The sequence below is a fragment of the Lipophrys pholis genome (genome assembly GCF_963383615.2).
Source record: "Lipophrys pholis genome assembly, chromosome: 5".
Taxonomy (NCBI): domain Eukaryota; kingdom Metazoa; phylum Chordata; class Actinopteri; order Blenniiformes; family Blenniidae; genus Lipophrys; species Lipophrys pholis.
The window spans coordinates 17,173,883-17,194,200 of record NC_137628.1 but is presented as its reverse complement, the minus strand read 5'-3'; the positions used below and the strand labels follow the sequence as shown (position 1 = coordinate 17,194,200).

General features: G+C 41.7%; 2 protein-coding genes across 6 annotated transcripts in view; one reads left to right on the top strand and one right to left on the bottom strand.

Moving 5' to 3' along the window:
* Positions 1–785: 785 nt before the first annotated feature.
* utp6 (UTP6 small subunit processome component) lies at positions 786–18,913 on the bottom strand. Of its 2 annotated transcripts, XM_080463858.1 has the most exons (20): positions 18,793–18,913; positions 16,559–16,763; positions 13,366–13,450; positions 13,246–13,287; positions 13,010–13,102; positions 12,197–12,244; positions 12,037–12,100; positions 11,822–11,940; positions 11,642–11,719; positions 11,461–11,542; positions 9,976–10,057; positions 9,688–9,866; positions 8,069–8,148; positions 7,847–7,924; positions 6,570–6,749; positions 3,628–3,708; positions 3,283–3,392; positions 3,073–3,139; positions 2,682–2,754; positions 786–2,381 (listed from the first exon to the last, which is right to left on the bottom strand). In XM_080463858.1, the coding sequence occupies exons 2-20, from the start codon at positions 16,648–16,650 to the stop codon at positions 2,227–2,229; spliced, it is 1,788 nt and encodes a 595-aa protein (XP_080319984.1). In that variant the 5' UTR covers positions 16,651–16,763; positions 18,793–18,913; the 3' UTR covers positions 786–2,226. The 2 variants fall into 2 exon arrangements, with proteins under 2 accessions (XP_080319984.1, XP_080319983.1); XM_080463857.1 differs by lacking the exon at positions 18,793–18,913 and having other exon boundaries at positions 16,559–16,813.
* The window catches only part of suz12b (SUZ12 polycomb repressive complex 2 subunit b), a 14,179-nt gene continuing 12,078 nt past the window's right edge, over positions 18,218–20,318 (top strand). For all 4 annotated transcript variants that reach the window (XM_080463856.1, XM_080463854.1, XM_080463855.1 and 1 more), the window contains exons 1-5: positions 18,218–18,509; positions 18,729–18,873; positions 19,875–19,921; positions 20,006–20,070; positions 20,176–20,244. In XM_080463856.1, the coding sequence (XP_080319982.1) occupies positions 18,495–18,509; positions 18,729–18,873; positions 19,875–19,921; positions 20,006–20,070; positions 20,176–20,244 (341 nt within the window). In that variant the 5' untranslated portion in view covers positions 18,218–18,494. The remainder of the gene's footprint in view (positions 18,510–18,728; positions 18,874–19,874; positions 19,922–20,005; positions 20,071–20,175; positions 20,245–20,318) is intronic.

Here is a 20,318-nt window from a genome sequence, read left to right as displayed (position 1 = left end):
GGCAGTCTGGAGCATCGGGGCCTCCGTTTATGACTACATCCACACCAGCGCCATGGAGGAGCGCATCCACGCCCTGGAGGATGTCATCACCATCCACCAGTGTGTGATCGGGCTGCTGTCTGCTTGTGTTCTGGTGCTGTTCACTTACGTCCTGCTCAAGAAGCTCTGAGGCCACATGAGGAGGTGGGCTGCGGTCGACGTGGTGGACTGAGGGGAAGCGTTGGGAGCAACAAATGGAAGAATTGACTCTTCCTCAACACTTAGGAGACATGACAACTGGTCGAAAAACCTGTGGGCATTTCGTTCATGAATAATGGATTTAGTTTCAGGGGGTGCCCCTAACTTTTAAATATGGGCACACTGTCTTTAGTTTGAGGTGCAGGGAACGTGGAGCGGGACCTTTTTATTTTTATGAAAATATTATCGATCAGTAAAACTGTTTCTAAACTTCAAAATAGTTTTCATGATCATACAAGATTAGTTGTGCCAATTCTAATGCATTCTATTTTTTTTTTTTAGAAATTTCATGTTGGTGGCTTAGATGTCACAGTCATTTTTTTATTCCTCTATATGTAATCTTAAGGTACAAAACCTTAGAATACACTTTCAGATCACTGTTGGATTATGAATCAGCAGCTCATTACAGGTTTTAGAGCCTGGATGGGTCGAGCAGAATATATCGCTAGCACTTTTTAAAATATTTCCTCAAATTAATCTCATCACACAAAGATATTTAACTGTGTCGGCGGGAAACATCATCTGGTCAATCTGCACAGTATTTCTTTCACAGCCAAGAAGCTCAATATTTTATTAAACCAGAACATCTGCCAATCACCGATCAGACACGCGGAGCCAAAACTAGTACAAAGACAACCCGGCTGACTCGTTTTGATAAAAGGGATCACTTTTTTTTGAAAATATGGTTCATTGTATTAACTGTTGCCTTAATCGATGTATATTTTTACATTTACACCAACTTCCGTCGGAGCGTGTCTGAGATCACAGCTGATATATCGCCTTGTTTAAATCTTTCAGAGATGGTTAATTTGAGCCCACTATGACTCGTCACATGAATCGTTTTGATCGGCTCAAAGATGAGTCAGTGCCGATAATGATTATGACGACGCTGTTGAATCATCCTTGAAGTCAGAGCGCGAGATGATGGCTTTACATAAGCATCATCCCGCCATAAAAGTGCAGTGGGGTAAATTTGGTAAAGTCATCTTCTCTCCATATAAAAACTCCTAATGGCTGCAGAACTTCAGAAACCCATAAACTCCCTTCTATAATCAGTGTTCTGGTTGGTAATTCTGGTCCACTGTCAAACGAGCTTTTTATGTCTAGTTACCAAACAAAAAAAATAAAAGTTGTAAGTGATCTGTTTTTCAGCTTCGTAATTTTACAAACCGCAACCTTAATGTTTAACATCAATAGCCCCTTTTGCTTCAACCATATATATTTTATTACCTCATAACTTCATGCACATGCCATCGCTTTAGAAATACACCAATATTAAGTGTCCTTAAAAAATCATGTGCTTGATGATGAACACTGAAATGTTTTATTGAAGTGCCATTACCTTATACAACTGCTCACATTTATGGGTTTTCTTAAAGGAAACTTTAATGTTGAATGTTAAATGAGTATTTGTTGGAAATGCCAAATGTTCAGATTATGATAACTAATACAACAAGTGACCCGTCTAATAAAAAGAAACGGTAGGCCACTAAAAACAATTGATTTCCTAAAAGGTGTTGTGGTTTTTTTTTGTGTTTCTCTGCACACTTGCTTTTGTCCTGTGTCAGATGGATCATTACCACTGAAAACTGTCGAGTGAATGGCTGTTTTTATGTCATGAATACAGAATCACCATTTTATGTGCAATAAACATGAAATTTTATTTACCTGGGCCTCAAACGGTTGTAAATGTTTGTCAATTGCCTACCTTTTGACTACAAAAACCCAAAGCTGTGAAACAATTGACATCCAGCTCGGTGAAAAGTGATATCAACACAAAGAACATGGCAGGAACTGCAGCTGAAGGAACGGCATGCCATCTCGTCAAGAAGAGCAAACATCAGAAACAGGTTTTCCACCTGAAGGACAATGAACCAATTTCCCGAGCAGACGATTACACCAGTCCCCGACTCGGTGGAGAAGAACGAGCTGCTGCTTCAACTTCTCAAATCGCAGGCCTTGTTCACACTCAGACTTGAACAGGGTCACTCATAGGTGTCCAGTCTGGAGCAAAGTGTATCTGGAGGTGAATCTCTCCACGCTCTCCCCTTCGAGAAACTTCATGGCCCTCCAGTGGATCTTGCCGCAGTTCTGCGGCTGGCCGAGCGGTCCCAGCTCCTCCTGGATGTACTCCAGCCACAGATCTTCAGAAACATGGAAAGACGCTTTAGCTTGGGGTTCCTCCCCGTAATGTGCCGATACATTTTCACTGACACATTTTGAATAGATCCCATTTTAATCTCATCAAATAAACATTTATTTGGCTTCACTGACATGTATTTACACCATATGAAAGTTTACTATTCAGTGTCTTTCGCCAAGATGCGTACGAGGAGAAATTAACCGCTTGTGTTGATCAAACTACGACTGTAAATAAAAGGTTTTAAGAGACACTATCATCTGCTGACTCCTGCTCATTTAGAGGCTGATTGAACTCGACTCACCGTCTTCCGAGGTGCCGAATTCCTGCAGCGCCCTCTCATAGTAGTCCCTCAGATGGTTCATCTTTGGCGTCTCCTGAAAAAAGGATCGTTGACACGTTCAGGATTGTCTTGGCACAGTAAGCGACTACAAAATATATCAGAGTTCACTGTATGTCCCCATGATTGCTTCACTTTGGAGGGAGACAGCAGTCTTTTGAAACTGTTGTAGCAAAGTGTCGATCAAACTCGGCCTTGTGGTTGTTGGCAGGCCGAACATGAGGCCATTGTGAGTTTTGTGAGCGGTCCAAACTGTTGAAACGTTTTTCTCTTTGGAAAAAATGGCTTCAAATCAAAGTGGGTTTATTTCGGAGCTCCCGCAGACTGCATGAAGCATAAAGCATGAGATACGTACTTGTTGTTTTTCAATCTCGATCATTTTAGTGAAAAAGGCCTTGGACAAGGGACGGTTCTCCTGTAAACTGTAAAAGAGAGAAAGTTAAGAATTGTCATCACAGCACCCCCAAGTTCTCAGGTTTATTGTTCCGAGAGCAGTTGCGTGTCTGCGCTCCTTTTAAATTAAGGACGTTGTGATGTTAGCAGACCAAAGTTATTTTGCCTTTACCTTGTGAAGGTCTTTCTGGCTTTCTTGTACCCTCCGGTGGAGAAGGACCAATCGAGGTAGCGCTCTTTCATCTCCATGGCAACAGCCGCCACTGCAGACAGCAGACCTCTCTGGGTGCAAACGAGAGAACAAACAGTCTGCCGTGGCGTTTTCATTTCAGAGGTTAAAACACTACACGCGCACAAAGCGCTTTTATTCCCTCCCGATTCATCTTCAGGTGTTTATTGTTCACCGAGAAAGCGTTTGTAGCTGCTTTTCCCGATTTCAGCTTTAAGTCTTATACGGGACTGAACAGCTTTTCATCTAACGGATATTCATTTTTCATGATGCACAAGTGGAAGCTACCTTGAAGACTTCTTCGGTCTCCTCAGGACTCTGGTTGTCCACGCTCCACTGCAGCTGCAGCTGCCACAGAGGCAGACTCTCCTGTCAGGACAGACACACGTCAGCTCCTCATCCTTAACAAACATGAGCCTTGGTGCACATGGTGCTGAATGTTTGATTAGCTCAGGGTACATACATCAAACTTTTGTAGTCTCATCAGTCACTAGATAACAGTTTGCGCAATCAGTTGTGTGACATTTGGTCCTTAATGTGCAGAATTAGAGGAATTTAACTTGTCATTTCATGCAGGCGAATGGCGCACTCTTGCTTAACAATCGCCTGACCGCCCATCAGAAGTTTGGCAAGAGTACACGAGGGAGACGGGACAGAAGTGGCAGAGCTGTCTCTTAGGGGATGGAGATGCCGTTCAGCCGAAAGGACAAGAATGCAACGGTAAAGTTCAAACTCTGAAGGCTGCTCAGTCTTGCTGTCATTAGAGCGTTTCCCTCTTTGGGCTGATGTTCAGGAGTTTCAGCATTATTAACAGGGGAATTATTCTTTTCTTATGGCAGTTACGCACTGTGTGAATTTGGCCATCTCATATGGAAGTATTTGTATTAATTTGGATTAATATTTGTAGTCTTATGGTGGAAAGTGAGACAGGTTCGTAAGGAACTGTTGTTCATGGTTGTACAGCCACCATACAGTCGGATGAAGTGAGGCTCCCAACAGTCAATAGGAGTTCAAAGTGACAGCTGCTAAAATAGAACGGCTGTAAAAGACTTCTAAGAGTAAATGGACCTACTGTAGACTTTAACAGATGTTTCATCTCTGATCTGACGAATGGGGCGACAACATTATGTGAATGTCGGGTCCTTCTTGGGTTTGAGTTACAAGGCTGATGGTGGCCGTTTGTTCTAGGAACTTTGTTTTGTTTCAGTTTGATAAAGATGAGGATTACAATGTTCCACAATGTCACGCAACTCGACAGCGAAGCTACCCAGTTCTGGGGGATTTGTTGTCGCCATAGTATTAAGTGCATTGTGGAAACTGATATCAGGAAGTGATTTGTCAATTTACTTGCTCTGTGGTCAATGGCGGTAGATCAATGTCTTTGAGAAGTGTGTTTTAGGTTGGTTTAGATGTTGCTGCATATAAAGGGTCTATTGAGCTGCTCGCTCAGCTGTGGGTCACCACGGCACCTCATTGCAGACTTGGCCAGTTTTTACACCAGATGCCTTCCTGCCACCACCAGAAAGAGGATTGAGACAGGCGGGAGAGCTGATGACAGAGCCTCCTCTGATCGCCAAGTAGTTGAGCAGTCAGTACAGCAGCTGTTCATGTGCCCCATGGGAATGATCTCCATGGGACCCCCACTCTAGAGGTGGCAACTTTTATATCGGAAAATCTGAGCTTTAATCACCAGCCTCATCTGCTGCAGCCATCTCACCTTTGTAATACTTTGCAATACTCTATTGAGTAATAACCCCAATACTGTCCATGAAGATGTCATTTCAGTTATATTTACCACCAGCGGAGAAAACGAGTAACCTTAAGGTCTTGTGGGGTAATAGACCAGAGTCCAGATCCTGATGAGACGCTGTCTTGTTTTAGAAATCTCCCCATTGTGTAATGTATTATACATATTGAGCAGTACTTGAAGTGAAATATTGAATCTCCCCACATGGCTGTCTAGACGAAACAGTTAAAAGAAAAAATCATATTTTGCAATAATATTCACAAATGTCAGCACATTCTAATTGTTCATTGCCGCCACGATTTCAATCTCTCTTTAAAACTGACGAGGAAATCTGGATTACCGTGTGCTGGTAATAAGAAGTGGCCCATAGTTTCACTCATCAAGAGAAAATGAATATACATTTGACACGTTCCCAAAAAAAAAAAGATATTTGTGTTGTAGAAATGCATCAAAGAAAGGACATAAGGGGGAAAAAAATATAGATATTCCAAGTTATTTCTGACTGCCTACACTACAGGTGTAAATCTAAGTATAATATCTAAATAAAATCAAATAAATCTAATCAAAAGGGAGATTAAAAGAAAATGTAGCATTTGAAGAAATGTATTTAAAACCCTGAGATATAAAATATACAGAAAAGCGACACATTTTTATTGAGAAGCAAAAAAAACCACTTGTGTATTTATGTTTTGCTGTAACATCCAATCCCCTCTATCTTTTGGACCTTGGGTGAATGTATCATCATATGTCGTTTTTTTATACTTACATCTACATAATTATTATCAGCGTTTTACCATTTCATACAGGAAAATAAGAGAGCATCCATTATTTTAAATAAAGCTTTTGGGACAAATCCTATTTGTGTTTGAAGCTTGATGTTGAAGTACAGTTGACTTACGTGTTTGTGATAGATCATTAGTTTATCAGCACTTCTATGCTATGTGGTATCGAAACATCAGATCGTTCAACAGACTGCACACAAACACGGGTTAGGAAATAACATTTCCTAACACTAATATTGTTTTCGTCAGAGAAAAGGCTTGCATAATGAGCAATGTGTAGTAATCCTCCTCATACAGCTCCTTCTCAGGCCCACAGTCTTGTGAAAGCCTCACAGCAACACTAACAAGCTCCTCTGTTCACTTCTGTGAAGGCCTGTGGCTCAGTGAAGACCTGCGCTCGGTTAAACAAGGCTTTTAAAGTTGCATTTATACCTCAACAGGAACATATCTTTATAGTCTTTCTTATATAGACGGAACAAACCACTTGAGGAAATTAATATGGTGGAATGGAGGCTAATTAGGCCAAGTAGATGGCCCACTTACACAACACAGTGCTGGTGGCGGGTGTGTGTTCTCTCCAAGGACAACAATTGCACTGCAACAGCACAAGAGTAACTCTTCCTGCCTGTGCACTCTGGTGTTGGCTTAGCAAGTTATGAACTTGATATAACTGAGAACAGAAAGTGTGTGTGTGTGTGTACCTTGGGATTAATGTGTGTGAAAGCGTCCTGGAAAAGCCTGCCGATGTCCCCGCTCCCCAGCTGCATTAGCGTCTGCAGACTCAGACTCCACACCGACACCGATTGGCTGAAGCGCTGTGTGGCTGTCATGGCAACACTGGCTGCTCCCTCAGCGTCTCCCGATGTGAGCAAGATCTGCAGCTGGTTACGTGGAGGACATTTGTTATTTCACACATTGCAAAATTAAGAGTTATTCAAGAAGTGTTCCACATTAATTTCACAATACTTTATGCCCCCCACTGCGAAACTTTGCATCAGTGTTTGGTTCCTCGCGCTGGTCGAGTGCAGCTGCATGTTGTGGTCAGCAAGTGAAGGCCGGGTCGTGGTACGAATGAAACAGTAGGACTGAGAAGAATAGCGAAAGGCTGACTCTGAACTTGTCAAAGAAAAAAAAAAGAAAGATCCAGATTGTGTGGTGTTTTTTGTTTGACTGATCGTATGCGGGTTACGCGCTGACTCTCAAACGACAGATTAATTGGCTGTTTGGTAATAGTCAAATAATATTGATTCTGGCAGTGCAGTGGTGTAGTGAGTTCCTTCACAGAACGAAGATCCCTGGTTCAAGCGCAGTTGAGGGAGTTTGCATGTTCCCCCTATGAGTGTCGTTTCCCCGTTTGCCCTGTGATGGACTGTGAGCTCTCCTGGACATACCAGGCCTTTACCCATAACCAGATTGAATCGGCACCAGCGATCAAGTAGTACACAAGATTGACAGATGAAACGATATATTTACTTTTCACAGTGAAATTGAATCAGTGTTCACAGACAAAAGACACATAGACCCATAAACTACTCAGACTTTTGCACGTATCTTCGACTAAATTTGTGCGCTCGACATGAGCCTTCAAGCCACGAGGCCACCAAGACATCCTGTTTATCGGCTTTTTTTTCCTTCTTCTTCTAATTATTTTCTCAGAACTCGAACAGCAGACCACCGTTTGCTTTCATTTTTGAGCACGTGTACCGGCTGGCTCCGAGCTGCAGATGCAAAAACAGTTCTCCTCTTTCTAATCACGCTTTGTTTTCGACCAATGGCCACGATCGCGCCTTGTGTACGGCACAATACTGCCTGCGGAGAAGACTCACAAGGTTTTGAAGCGATTTGACGTTTCAGCACACGGAACAAAAACAGCTTTATGTGAAAGGACAGTTGACGAGTCCTGATTCAAATGGAATGGAGCAAAGCCGGCGGGCCCCCTGTCATTACGGCTACATATTTAATGGAGACTTTGTCTTACCCAGTTCCTGTAATAATTCTCTTTCAGCAGTGAAGAGTCATGTGCACGCTGCAGCACTCCCAGCAGCCTCTGCTGCCTCTGTGACACAAACACAAACGCACAAACAATGAGGCTTTGAACAGGTTGGCAGATTCATATTTCTAAACTTGAGACCAGAAAAACTGATCAGAGACAAAAATAAATAAATAAATAAAACTCGTCTAGCACTAACAGTTCACTCACTTTGTCCATCAGCTCTTCAACGTTGGTCTTCCTCTTCAGTCTTTCCAAACAGAAAGCTGCATAGCAAGTCCACATCGGCTCTAGAAAGAAAACACAGATTACACGGAGAGATTAACGCCACAAAGAGATTCAGATTGGATTTGCCGTCAAACTGTCTAGTTATGGTTCCGCTGTCTTGTGCTTCGGGTGTTAAACGTGCGACTCGCTGGCCCAAACAGGCCTGCTGGGGTTTCTATTAGGCTGCTAGGATGACTTTCCAAAGTGATGCTGAACTTTCAATAGATTTCAGGAATATTAGGTTCGGAAAAAAGAAAAAAGTTAATTCAATGTGAACATTTTCAGAATGTATTTATACTTTTGTTTTCCTGATTGTTGTTATAAATTATTATAATTTTACTGGGTTGATGATTCTGAGACTAAATTGCACTAAAATGAGTTTAACACTGCTTACCAACGCGGGCCTTTACTTCCCCGATACAGATTCTTATGACTTTTTTTCTTCTCTCTCAGATTAAGTTCAATGAGCCATTTTGACACCATGACAGAGATCCAGTGAATCGCTGCTGGTGCTTCACGCACGTTTAGAAAAAGACAAATAGTGAATTATTACAGGAGAAGCAAAGCTGTGTCGTTTTAACTTGTCAGGTTGTAAAAAAATTACCATATTTCATTCTTTAATTATAGAAATACATTTTAAATCATTATAATTAACAATCAGGTTATGATGTGAAATATTTTATTTTCTATATGTCAATATGTCATGTTATTCTATAACCCGATACTTTTTTTGCTAAACAAATACTAAATCCATCACAATATATATATAAAAAAAAGTTATTATAATGTAATCCTGTCTTGCAAGGGAGGACATATATTGTGTCATTTTCATCACCGTAATATACAATCAGCTATAGCGTGCATTAGGCAGCAAGTGAACAAACATTGTGTCCCAAAAGTCAGTGTTTTCATAGCAGGAAAAGTGGCCAAGTGGTAAAGGACGTGAGCAAACTTGGTATGGGTCAAACATTGATGGCTGAACTACTTGGTGAGAGCATCTCCTGGTCTGCTCTCTAGTGATAATAGTCTTTCATTGGGTGGACCGATTCAACAACCGCGGGCCCTCAAACTGGTGCAAAAGTAAATGTTGGCTATAATGTTGAAGTCTACATTCACTCTGCAGGTCTCAATTCTGACATTTCAATGATTTTCATCTGATTTTTGTGGTTGTTCGTGTCGTAACTGAAATGATCAGACTCCAGTGTGTGACCCACAAGCAGAGAATGTGTTCACAGACGTGATGTAACTATAGATGTCAGTTACACCTGTCAACACGAGAGAAAAGATGAAAGAGAGCAACATTTTAAAGATGATCTTTTGTGTAAGGGTGGCTGCTTTGTGGAGGAGAGCTGTGTGGATTCAAAGTTTGTTTTTCCATCGTTTAAATGTAGACTTGCCCTTCATGTTATCGATATTTGAATGAGGTAGCTCACTTTTGACTGTAGTTACTTTTTTAAATAAATTTTTTTTTAACATGTTTTCCTGCTCATAAAAGTTAAATGTCCCTCAGTGATGCAGATCATGTGATCACAAAACACATTGTGGTTATAATTGGCTCGTACCTGTGTTGAGGCTCTTGACTCCCTCCTCATAGACCTGGCAGCACCGCTCCTCCCTGCGGTTGATGTCTGATGCGCGGCCTTTGGCAGTGTGAAGCTCCTCCCCTGCTCCAGGAGCCTCCAGCTCTCTCCTCGCCATGAAATCCCACGTCAAGCTGTCGTCCGTGTAGTTCGTCAGCAAGCTGGAAGCAACGAGGAAGAAGGACGCTACGGCTCAGACATGAAGCCACTCAGAGTGGCTGTGGGACAACGTGAGTGTAGGTAAGTCTTCTGAATAAATTTGAGTCTCACTCTTGCAGAATCATGTCTTGGAGTTCTTTGGTGAAGTCAAAGATGGCTGCTGTGTTCAGAAGAGCGATGACAAACTCTGCCTCTGTGGGATGAATAAGATTTGGGACAGAAGTGAGTTATTCACAATGTGAGTCACAGACTATAACATATCAGCTATTAATTACCAGAAATTATGTTTAAGTCAAATGTTGTTTGTTTCTTTAACCGAGCACACGCTACCACAGGTGCAGGCAAATGCTCAGCTTTTCACAAGAGGAGGTCTGGAGTGATTCACAGCCATTTTTAGAGAAGCTTTGTGTTTCCACCACAAGTGGTTCACTGCTGCACTCCATCAACTAAAATGAGACTTGTTGCATGTCGTCACGTCAAGCTGTGAAAATAGATCAAGCCAGGCAAAGAGAACTGTATATTTCAAATTGAAATATCTGTTAATGCAGGCCGATTTCAATCATGAATTCAACATTTTGTCAGATGTGGTGGCAACAGGCGAGGAGTCAGAGGCGGAGAAACCCAAAAACTAAGGAGGAATGATCAAAAGCAATGAAGTAAATCAACAAAAATGCAGGACTGAAGTGAAAAGTTTCCTCATATACAATTCTAATTTATCACACCTAATGCACTGTGGACCATAGATACATGAATCCTCCACCAATGACAGGATATTAAATGCAAATAAAGAGCAATACCTTCCCGTATGTATTGTCTCTACTGTACGTTGATGCTTGACTCCCTCTCTAGGGGCTTTTCCACCAAAAAGAACCAGGTGCTAGTTCAGGGCGGGCGCTATTGCCAGTTCTTAAATGTGCCTCCAAAAAACCGGTTGTTGTTCCGTTGTGAAAGGAGCCGAGTGAGAGCCACGTCATTGCGTCACTCTTAAAATGTCGTGCGTCACTGTATACGTAGCCCCAAGCACTTGTGTGGAAAACCTTTGAGAGGCAGCAGTGTGCCGAAAGTCATTTAAACTGCTGGAAAAGGATGAGGAATACGAAGGCTGTGCATAAAAACATTGCGTCTCCTCGTCGCTCCATTGTTGTTTTTTCACGTCCATCTTGCTTTGGCGATGTTCGCTGTAGGTTTCAAAATGTTGGTACAGCGTCTATTATGCCTCGTGGGTAGCGATAACTTTGCCCCCAGCTGATGCTGTGTCAGATCCCGCTCTGGCCCAGGAACGATTTGGCGCCAGCTTAGCAGCTGAACGAGCACCTGGTTCTTTTTGGAGGAAAAACCCCCTCTGTGGGGCCTGGATTAAATGAATATTTCATTACCATCCTTGTCAGTGGTCTGGTAAATATCACAAGTAATATTCACACGGGTTTTGATTGTATTTCTCATCTCTGCCTCTTTGCTCAGGTGGAGATTTTTTTTTTGGAAGGGATCAAATATTTGCAGTAATAGATGTAAAATATAAAGCAGGTTAACTCAGTCTAACTCAGTTTAGATCCTTCTGTCTTTTTTGTTTCATGCAAATAAATCCGAAAAACATACCTTTGATTTTCCCTGTCGCGTCTCGGTACACGACCTCGGCCAGTTTACCGCTCAGGACCTCTGCGGCGAACTCGTTTTCCCCCTGCGTTGTGCAAGGAGCCCGTGTTAAGGCACTGAAGACAATCTGCACACGTGAGTATTGTCAGATTGCATGTTTGTGCTCAGTTCATCCAACACTCACCAGGTCTATCTCCGCTTTCTCCAGCTCTGCTTTCTGCAGCCTCAGTTTCTCGCTATGCAGCAGTTCCATACGAAAGTACTGAAACGGAGCCATTGGAGGTCAATAGAATGACACCATCTTTCTTTTTCTTTTTTCCCCATTGAATTTAAGCAGACATCACAGCATAAATCAATATTTCACCTCCTGGTAGACTTTCTTGTTGTTTGGGTGAAAACGCAGAGCTCTCAGAAACAGGTGTCTGGCACCCTCAGAAGAATTTCTGTCCTCCAGCTCACACTTGGCAGCCATGATCCAAAAAGCTACCAAAGAAAAGTGAAGACAACATCACAACCATCATCATGTGTATTGGCCACTAAACAACAGCAGAAAACTTATAGAATGCTAAATGTCTGTACCTGGTTTGTCGGGATGGATAGCGAGCATGGCTGAGAACACTTTACTTAGCTGCGCTTTGGTGCCCTGATGAGAAACCAAAGATGAACTTAAACGCTCAAACTGAAAAGTGTTAATGCCCGACAGGTCTACGGCGATGCTGATCATATGATCTTTACATACCCATCTCTTGCAAAAAGCCACATGCGAGAACCAAAGCTGCACATCATCCTGTGAGAAGAGAAAACACGCGACTCCTCACTCATTCATAGACTCATTAGGTGCATTGATAGCAAAACATCTTTTTCTGCTGCAAAAATAATTATCATTTAAACTTTAAGTATTTCGACCAACTATTGTGGCTCAATTATGTTTTGATCTGCACTAAACTGTGTAAACGCACCCTAAGAAATACTTTGAATGGCGTGTTCAATGTTTTGCACGCGAGTTATTGGTCCTCTGAGTGTTACTTTAATGTATGGCAGAGTTAGTTACATGTTTAAGAGTTCTTTATTTGTCCAATGCAAATTACACTGTGTGCGGAATAATTAGAGAAAGTGTCTTTTTGAAATAAAAACTCGCTCGCCTAATAATTCTGCACACAGTGTATTTCAAAGTCAGTAGTGTTCACTTGTAGGTGAGTACCTTTAATATGTTTCCATTGGCATTTTTTTGCACTACTATTTGCAGTACTGCACTGAGTATCTTTAGTGTGGATTTAAAAAACATGTCTGAAGCAATTCTTATCAATTCGGGTCTCATTTTTGCATGAGGAAATTGTATGGAAGCATCCCTGCGAGTCCGTCTTAGACGCTGAAATGTATTTGAGATCCACAGCTAAACTTTAAATAAATAAATCTTTGCGATGTGAAGTGAATCCTGTGACAACTGACAAAACAAAAGCAGTACAAACAGATGGGTTTATTGTGCAGATGTTTCAGTGAAGCACTGTCAGTACACAACAATATAGCTTCATAAATGCTGTCTCCACGGTACCTTCCACTTCTTGGTCGCCCTTCGGAAGATGCTGTTTATCCTGTGGATGATTGGAAACTCAATCTCTTCCCGTTTGAACTGGTAGTGGACATGCTGCAAATGAGAAGTTAAACACAGTCACACACACATGTTCACATGCATGGCAGCAAGTACAGTTTACCCCTTGACAGGATTTAGGTACCAACACTTGGATGCAAACTGAAGTAAATGAAACGTGATGCAATGTGACATCTTACCACTCGTCTTTTCTTTATCAGCTCCAAAATGTTGATTTCATACTGCAGTAAAACACAATTTAAGGGTGAGTGCTTTAAATACATTCAGAGTGAACACATCTGACTGTAAGATCTTTTTACCTGGATGTATGCAATGAAGTCCTCTTTGTTAACAATCAGTCTGTGGAGCTTGTACTCCAGAGCAGTGGCTCTCTTGATGATGGATCTAAAAATAAAGAGAAAGATTATCCTGTTATCCTGTCCAACTCAGTTTGCTTCATATACTTGTTTCATTAAACACAAAAGAGTGACATGTCCGAATGCCAATCTCAGAATATAATAACAAGGAAGCAAAGAATAATATCTGCATTTAGTACACACACACACACACACACACACACACACACACACACACACACACACACACACACACACACACACACACACACACACACACACACACACACACACACACACACACACACACACACACACACACACACAAAAACAACAATTGCCATTTAGAGAGAACAAAATAACTTTCTCAGATATTTTCCCTCATTACTATCACCATATTTACTTCATGTAAAAGTTGTGTGTGATGGCCATAACTAATGTTTACATTAGTAATGAAAGGACGATATATTGTGAATTGTTAGAAATGATAAAAAAAACAATATGGCAAATCATCTGACTGACTTCTAACCCTTTCCAATGCTTAACACAAGTGTACTCTCACGCCCTCAAATATTTAGAGGGGAGAGGGCTAGTGAGAGAGAGCGACAAGCTGAATACAAACGAATATCATGTTTAAACATGTAGTTGTTGTTTTGCATCTACTTTGACAGACCCTTTTGTTCACTTTGTAGTTCTTCTGTGTCGTGTGTAGTACCGGTACGTACATTTTCATTTGGCAGCATGATTTGTGTACATTTGCATCTACTTTGTATCGCCCCTCTCTCTCTCTCTCTCTCTCTCTCTGGCATTTTTGAGTCTGTTTGACACTGTTTTGTTGCTTTCTACAGACATTTCTTAATTAAATGTGCATCACCTCAATGTTTGTGTGTGTTTGTGGTCCTTTAGTTGACAAACCAAATAGCGCCGTGTGTCTGTAACTCAAACCCTGGCTGGACCTTGACAGTTTCTCAGGTTCAGACTCAGAGGGGTCGGGACTAGAGGAGGACAATACGGGCTGGAAGAGGTGGGAGTTCATTCAGTATGTTTACATCTGCAGCTTATTCAGGCTCCACCTGGTTGTGGCTATGCTAAGCCTTTCGTGGATTAACTCTTGTCTTTGTCGCTGTGCACATGGGCAAGAGTGAGATCGATTTATTCTTCAAGTCATGAAGTCAGTCACTTCTGCGATAACAGGTAGGTGGTGATACGCACTCTTGCAGCTTGTCCGTTTTTGGGCATTTAAGATTTGTCCCACGATGCCGCAGACCACAACAACAGCTGGCAACGAGCCGAGACAACGTGAATTGTGTCTCGGTATCCTTCCAAAAACAAACCACCAGTTTTCATTATATGTACAGCTGGCAGTAAAGTGGCTCCTTCTGTTTGAGCCCTTTTTTTACCTTTTTGTTTCACTGTGTTCAAGATTTGGTTTGGAGCTTTGGCATAAAACACCTCGTCCATCATTTGCAGGAGTAGATTGACTCTCAATCACATTAAATGGGTGTGTTGATTTCAATCATGCTCACGCATTCACATGTACTTTGAAAGTCCAGTTCAACTCAGACAAACGGTTTCATTATTTATTTTTAAAGACTTCATGTAAATAGTGAGTATTTGGTGGATTCAAGTGTCATTACACGAAGCAGACTGCTGAAATGTCTGGTTTTAAATCAGCTTGACCTTCACGGTTACATAAAAAGAGTCTGCAAAATAGTCATATTTATCACCACAAATTAGTAGAGAACATGAAATGTCTACATTATTCCTGTTGCTCCAGAAAAGCATCCCTGATCCCCCAAGTCAGCACACATGCGGATTAGGTGGATGCGTTCATTTACAAATAGAACATGTTGTTTTTTCCCAGTTAAACTGGAGCGAGCTGTTATCACCGGTATAACCACCTGTCTCATAATAACATATTTCAGGGTTGTGACAATTAAAACTTTCTCCTTATGGGCTTGGATGTAATTGCTGTATTTGTTGTAACTGTTGATTATGGAGAAAAAAACAAGTAAATGCTTGTGAGTGTGTGGTTCCATGGCCCCGACTATTAATGCCTTATTTGTGCTTTATTACTTATTTGCAGTCATTTTTGTTAACTTGTGACACGCCAGTTAGATTGGACTGTGTTGCAACCAGTATGAAAACCTGTCTCAGTAATTACTAGTCTCATGTCCAGGCCCAAGCACTTGCAACAACAATGCGAGGTATATGCTCCTCAGTGTGTCCAGCAACATCCCCAGAGCATTATCCCAGTTGGCTGGGTGTGTCTGATACAACTCCAACAGGAGGTAGGCATGGTTCACCTTTATCAGATGCCATGCCCACAACAATTAGCCCCACCAAACTTGGAGGCATGGCTCTGTTTTGACTTCTCTCCATGTGGTCATGCTTCTCACTGTCTCACAAAAGTGAAGTCCGCCACCCTTATGAAGAAAACTCATCTCAAAGTCATGATCTCGTTATTTTGGGAATGGCCTAAAATTCATGAGCATAGACGACTGAGGCAACATGAACCAACCAGTCAACAGAACTTTGCTTGGTGAGCACCACTCAAACCGAGATCCCTTAAGTCTTTCACCTGGTGTCGATTTTTTACCTGAAGAGAAAATTCCATGATGCTGTGAACGAAACGTGGGGTCAGACAGAGGTGCTGATGAGCTCAGCATTTGCTTTGGTTTTATCTGCAATCTTTTCCTGTGCAGGATGGGAGTCACTCATAGGATGGAGTAAAAAGGACTACATAATCTGGAAAATGCTGAGATGCCATCCTTTTACTTCCACGCAGGATGCCTTTCAGCCCTCAGATCAGTCTCACAGCTATTGGTGAAATTAATGAACTGCTTCGCCAAGTTCGCAGAGCCCCCATATTTGACATAGGGCTCATACTGGCATTACCTGATGAGGTTTCAATCATGCAGGAATATATCAGTTTAGTAACAGTACACACCACCTGTTTCATGGTGAAAAAACAAAATGTTTTAAACCTTTGTGGCCTCCATGAAGAGACTGGACGACTCTTTGGTGATCCTTTCTAAAAGGAGAAGTTGAGTGCCAGTTTTGAAAGTATGACACGAGTATTTCTCGTGTCAGAAAAAAAACACAAATATGTCATGAGTTGCCTGTTTGGTGGGACAGTCTGTGGATTTATTCTTACTTGACTTCTCTCTGGGTAAACAGCCCCACTCTCTCCAGCTGCTCCAGCTCCGGGATCCGGTCCTCGATACGCTGCTGAACGATCTCCGCCATCTTTCCGGTGAGGTCGCCGCTGCCTCTGATCCGGTAACTACGAAGTAATAATCACCTGGACGAGTTTTAACCTGGTTTGCCCCGAACAATCGCCAGAGTCGGAATCCGGGTCCCTGCAACACATGTGGGGTAAGTTGTGAACAAGTTTCCGGGAACGTCACACGGATCCGGAAATACGTCATTGCCATTTGAAAAAGCGCCGGTCTGTAATGTTCAGCATAAATTTAATCAAACTATTGACGAACAAAGTTTTAAAACTACTGAATCATTACACAGAAACCTAAGATTATTGTTTAAAATCAAAACATATATTTCCTCCTTTATTTTTGTGTATTTACTTTAATCTGCTTGTTTTTGCTTTTTTATTTATTTATTTTTTACTATATACTGAATGTTTGTCTTTGAAAGGTGGCGGTGCAGCAGTGTTAGTTCTCTCGCATCACAGTGAGAATGTTATGGGTACAAATACTGGCCGGGCCTTTCTGTGTGGAGTTTGCATGTTCTCCCCGTGTGTGTGTTTGGGTTTCTTCTGGTTGTTCCAGGTTCCTCCCACAGTCTTGATTAGTGACCCTAAATTGAATGTGTGTGTGAAAGGTGTGAATGTACTGTGTGGTTGTCTATCCCTATGATGGACTGGTGACCTGTCCTGGGTGTACACTGCCCTCGCCCATAGTTAGCTGGTATTGGCTAATCCGCAACAGGATAAAGACGTAGATGAAGTGAAGATGTATTCTATTCTATTCTATTGTGTGTGCAGTCTTGTTTTGCACACTCATTTGTTGTCCACTTTCATCAGAGAATGCAAATTTTCCTCTTTCTTTGTTTGTGTGCCATGCTGACAAATTGTTTCATATTGGTAATGAGATTAATAATTCATGTTTGTAGACGTGATTGTTTTAGCTTGAAATCTTATTTGCAACAATGCATAATGGGCAGATAGAAAACCTTTCCAAAATTCCTGAAAAAACAGCAACTACACTTCTCTTGAACAACTATTATTAATATTTTCATGCAGTAAAACTGTATAATACCAGAAGCCGACTTTAATTACCTTCTGAAGACTATATATAATCTTGTAGACATTGTTTCCATGTGTATTCACACCTTTCCTGAGATTATGGATAGATTAAGTGATTATTAATCCTTTTTATTCCTGTTTGATTTTTTTACTTTATAGTTTTGTTTCTTATTTTGTTGTATATCTCAGCATAAATAACACTAATTACATTTTACAGATTACAGAAGGGTCACCCATTACTGTTTATCTCTGCTCAGCGTGAGTTCCTCACAGAACATGGAGATTTGTTGTTGGTTGTCTTTCACATCCTGTCATTCACACGGTGAAATGGAGGTTGTTTGCGGCACGCAGGACAGTTTGTCCAGCTGTAAATCCTCCAGAGAGGGGGAAACCTGTGGCTGTGGGACCGTCTTGATATGTATGCTGATATACTCGATTTCCCGCAAAATCGAAGAAAGCGAGAGCGGGTAGCATGTCATCTACGGAAGCCAGCCGCCAATGAGAGCGCCGGATTCTCTGAGCCGCTCTCCTATTGGCTGACAACTGTCCACTGCTCTGTTGTTCAGTACAAATTGAAGGCAACCACATCGACAATAAATCACACATTGATAATCAAGAATTGGGGCAAAAATACTCAAACCGGCTGCGGTATCGGGAGATATTTGTGACGGGTGAATGCGGGGGGACTTTCAGGTGCGCGGAGGTTTGTTTCCAAGTGAGCCATGCTAGCAGCGCTAGCTAACTAGCGGCCGTCTCGTCGCCTCCTCTTCATGGGCTTCTGTTGAGTCTGCCAGGCTGTGCTACAGGCAGCGAGGCCAACTAATTAATGCCATCAGCCAGGGTGGGTGCAATCTAATCCGCCTCCGATTGTTGGACTTTTAATAACATCACTTCTAACGAGCTGAGTCGCCCTCGCCTTGTAATACAAAGCGAGCGATCGCATTGTGCTGTTAGTTGAGCGAGGTAGCTCCCCTGCTAACCCCGGCTAAGCTAACTTGTTGGACTGCCAGCCACTTCTCTGATAATTGATTTCCCCTTAATCTTTCTGTCTCACTCGTAGAACTCAGGTCATACTATGAGTGGGGCGAGTTGCAAAGCTAACGGCGCCGTGTACCCAGCCTCACCAGCAATGATGAACTCTGTGAAGAAGCCGAAGATGGAGCAGATCCAGGCCGACCATGAGCTGTTCCTGCAGGCCTTTGAAAGTGAGACTGCTCCGCTCGTTACTTTAGACTCAAACCTTTCAGTGTTTACTAACTCCTCCACGCTTCAAACGGGCACACCGCTTCATCTGATTGTTTCTTATTTTGCCGTCAATGTCTGATTTTTGGTCTTTCCCCTATGATTACTAAATGTGTGTGTGCGTCTCCAGTTAAACAGTGTTTAACATTAACACCGGGCAAAAACACGTTTTATGCTTATTTTAATTAGTTCGTGGGTGTTTTGTCTATCTGACCGTAGCCATGTCAACAGGACTTATTTGTAAATGTGTTAATGTGAACACAAGACCTCGATCCACATGCCCCCAGATTAACAGGATGATGGACGAATAGGTATAAAACTGCAGCAATTTGATTTATAAAACATGACTTACATCGATAAAAAAGGACTGTATAGTGTAAACATGCAAAATAGCATTGATTAGTTATTTCACAGCTAAAATAATTATTTAATTGTATTACTAAGGTGTTAAGAATCTTAAATATGGCATAACCGCAATCATAACTCAACAGAAAAAACTAACCAGGATACAACCATGCTTGTATCAAAAACAAACTTCATTGTTGCAAGTTATTCTAATCAGAGGGGCATTTTGCCTTTAGATGTGAGTTTGTGAAAAATGGCAGCCAAGAAAGCAAAGCCTAGATATGTCTTGATCTCTGCAAGGTGTGACAAAGCGGTGACAACAGAGATCGGTCAAACCACAAAAAAAATGTGCAGCCGTGGCGAAACAATTCACTGTTAAGATTTTTATTTGTTGAATAAAGGCTGCTCTTAAGCAGAAGGTTGGGTTAAGATAATTCAGGCTGAAAACGTAGTTATGTGCTCATATTTGTCTTATAATGTCAATCAATATATTTCTGTCCAGCATTATTTTACTTGGCACTCAACATTTTTGTTGAAGAATATTCTGTTATTTCACTTATGAGATGTTGTTCATGTATTCTGTGATCATGTCTAAATTTTGAACTTCTTTGGTGTCTAGAACCAACTCAGATATACAGATTTCTGCGCACAAGGAACTTGATTGCAGTAAGTGAAAGACTTTCAATGTTCTTATCATTTACCTGGCAGGTCACATAAGATCAGTGACTAATGTTTTCACTTCTGTTTTAGCCAATATTTTTGCACAGGACGCTCACCTTCATGTCTCACAGAAATGGTAGAACACACGCCAAAAGGTATGCAGGATGACTGAAACTTTATATTATGTCTTAGAAGTCGATTCGTACCTGCCGGCCTTTGTGAAATGATTTTAACCCATGACCTTCAAACCATTTTTCCAGGAAAGCGTTCAAAGTGGACGACATGTTGCAGACAGTGGAAAAAATGAAAGGAGAGCAGGATTCTCCGAGGTAACCCGGCCATACAAAAGTTGCCACCTCTGCTTTTTTTCATTAAATCGTTAATGAAATCATATCTTACAGAC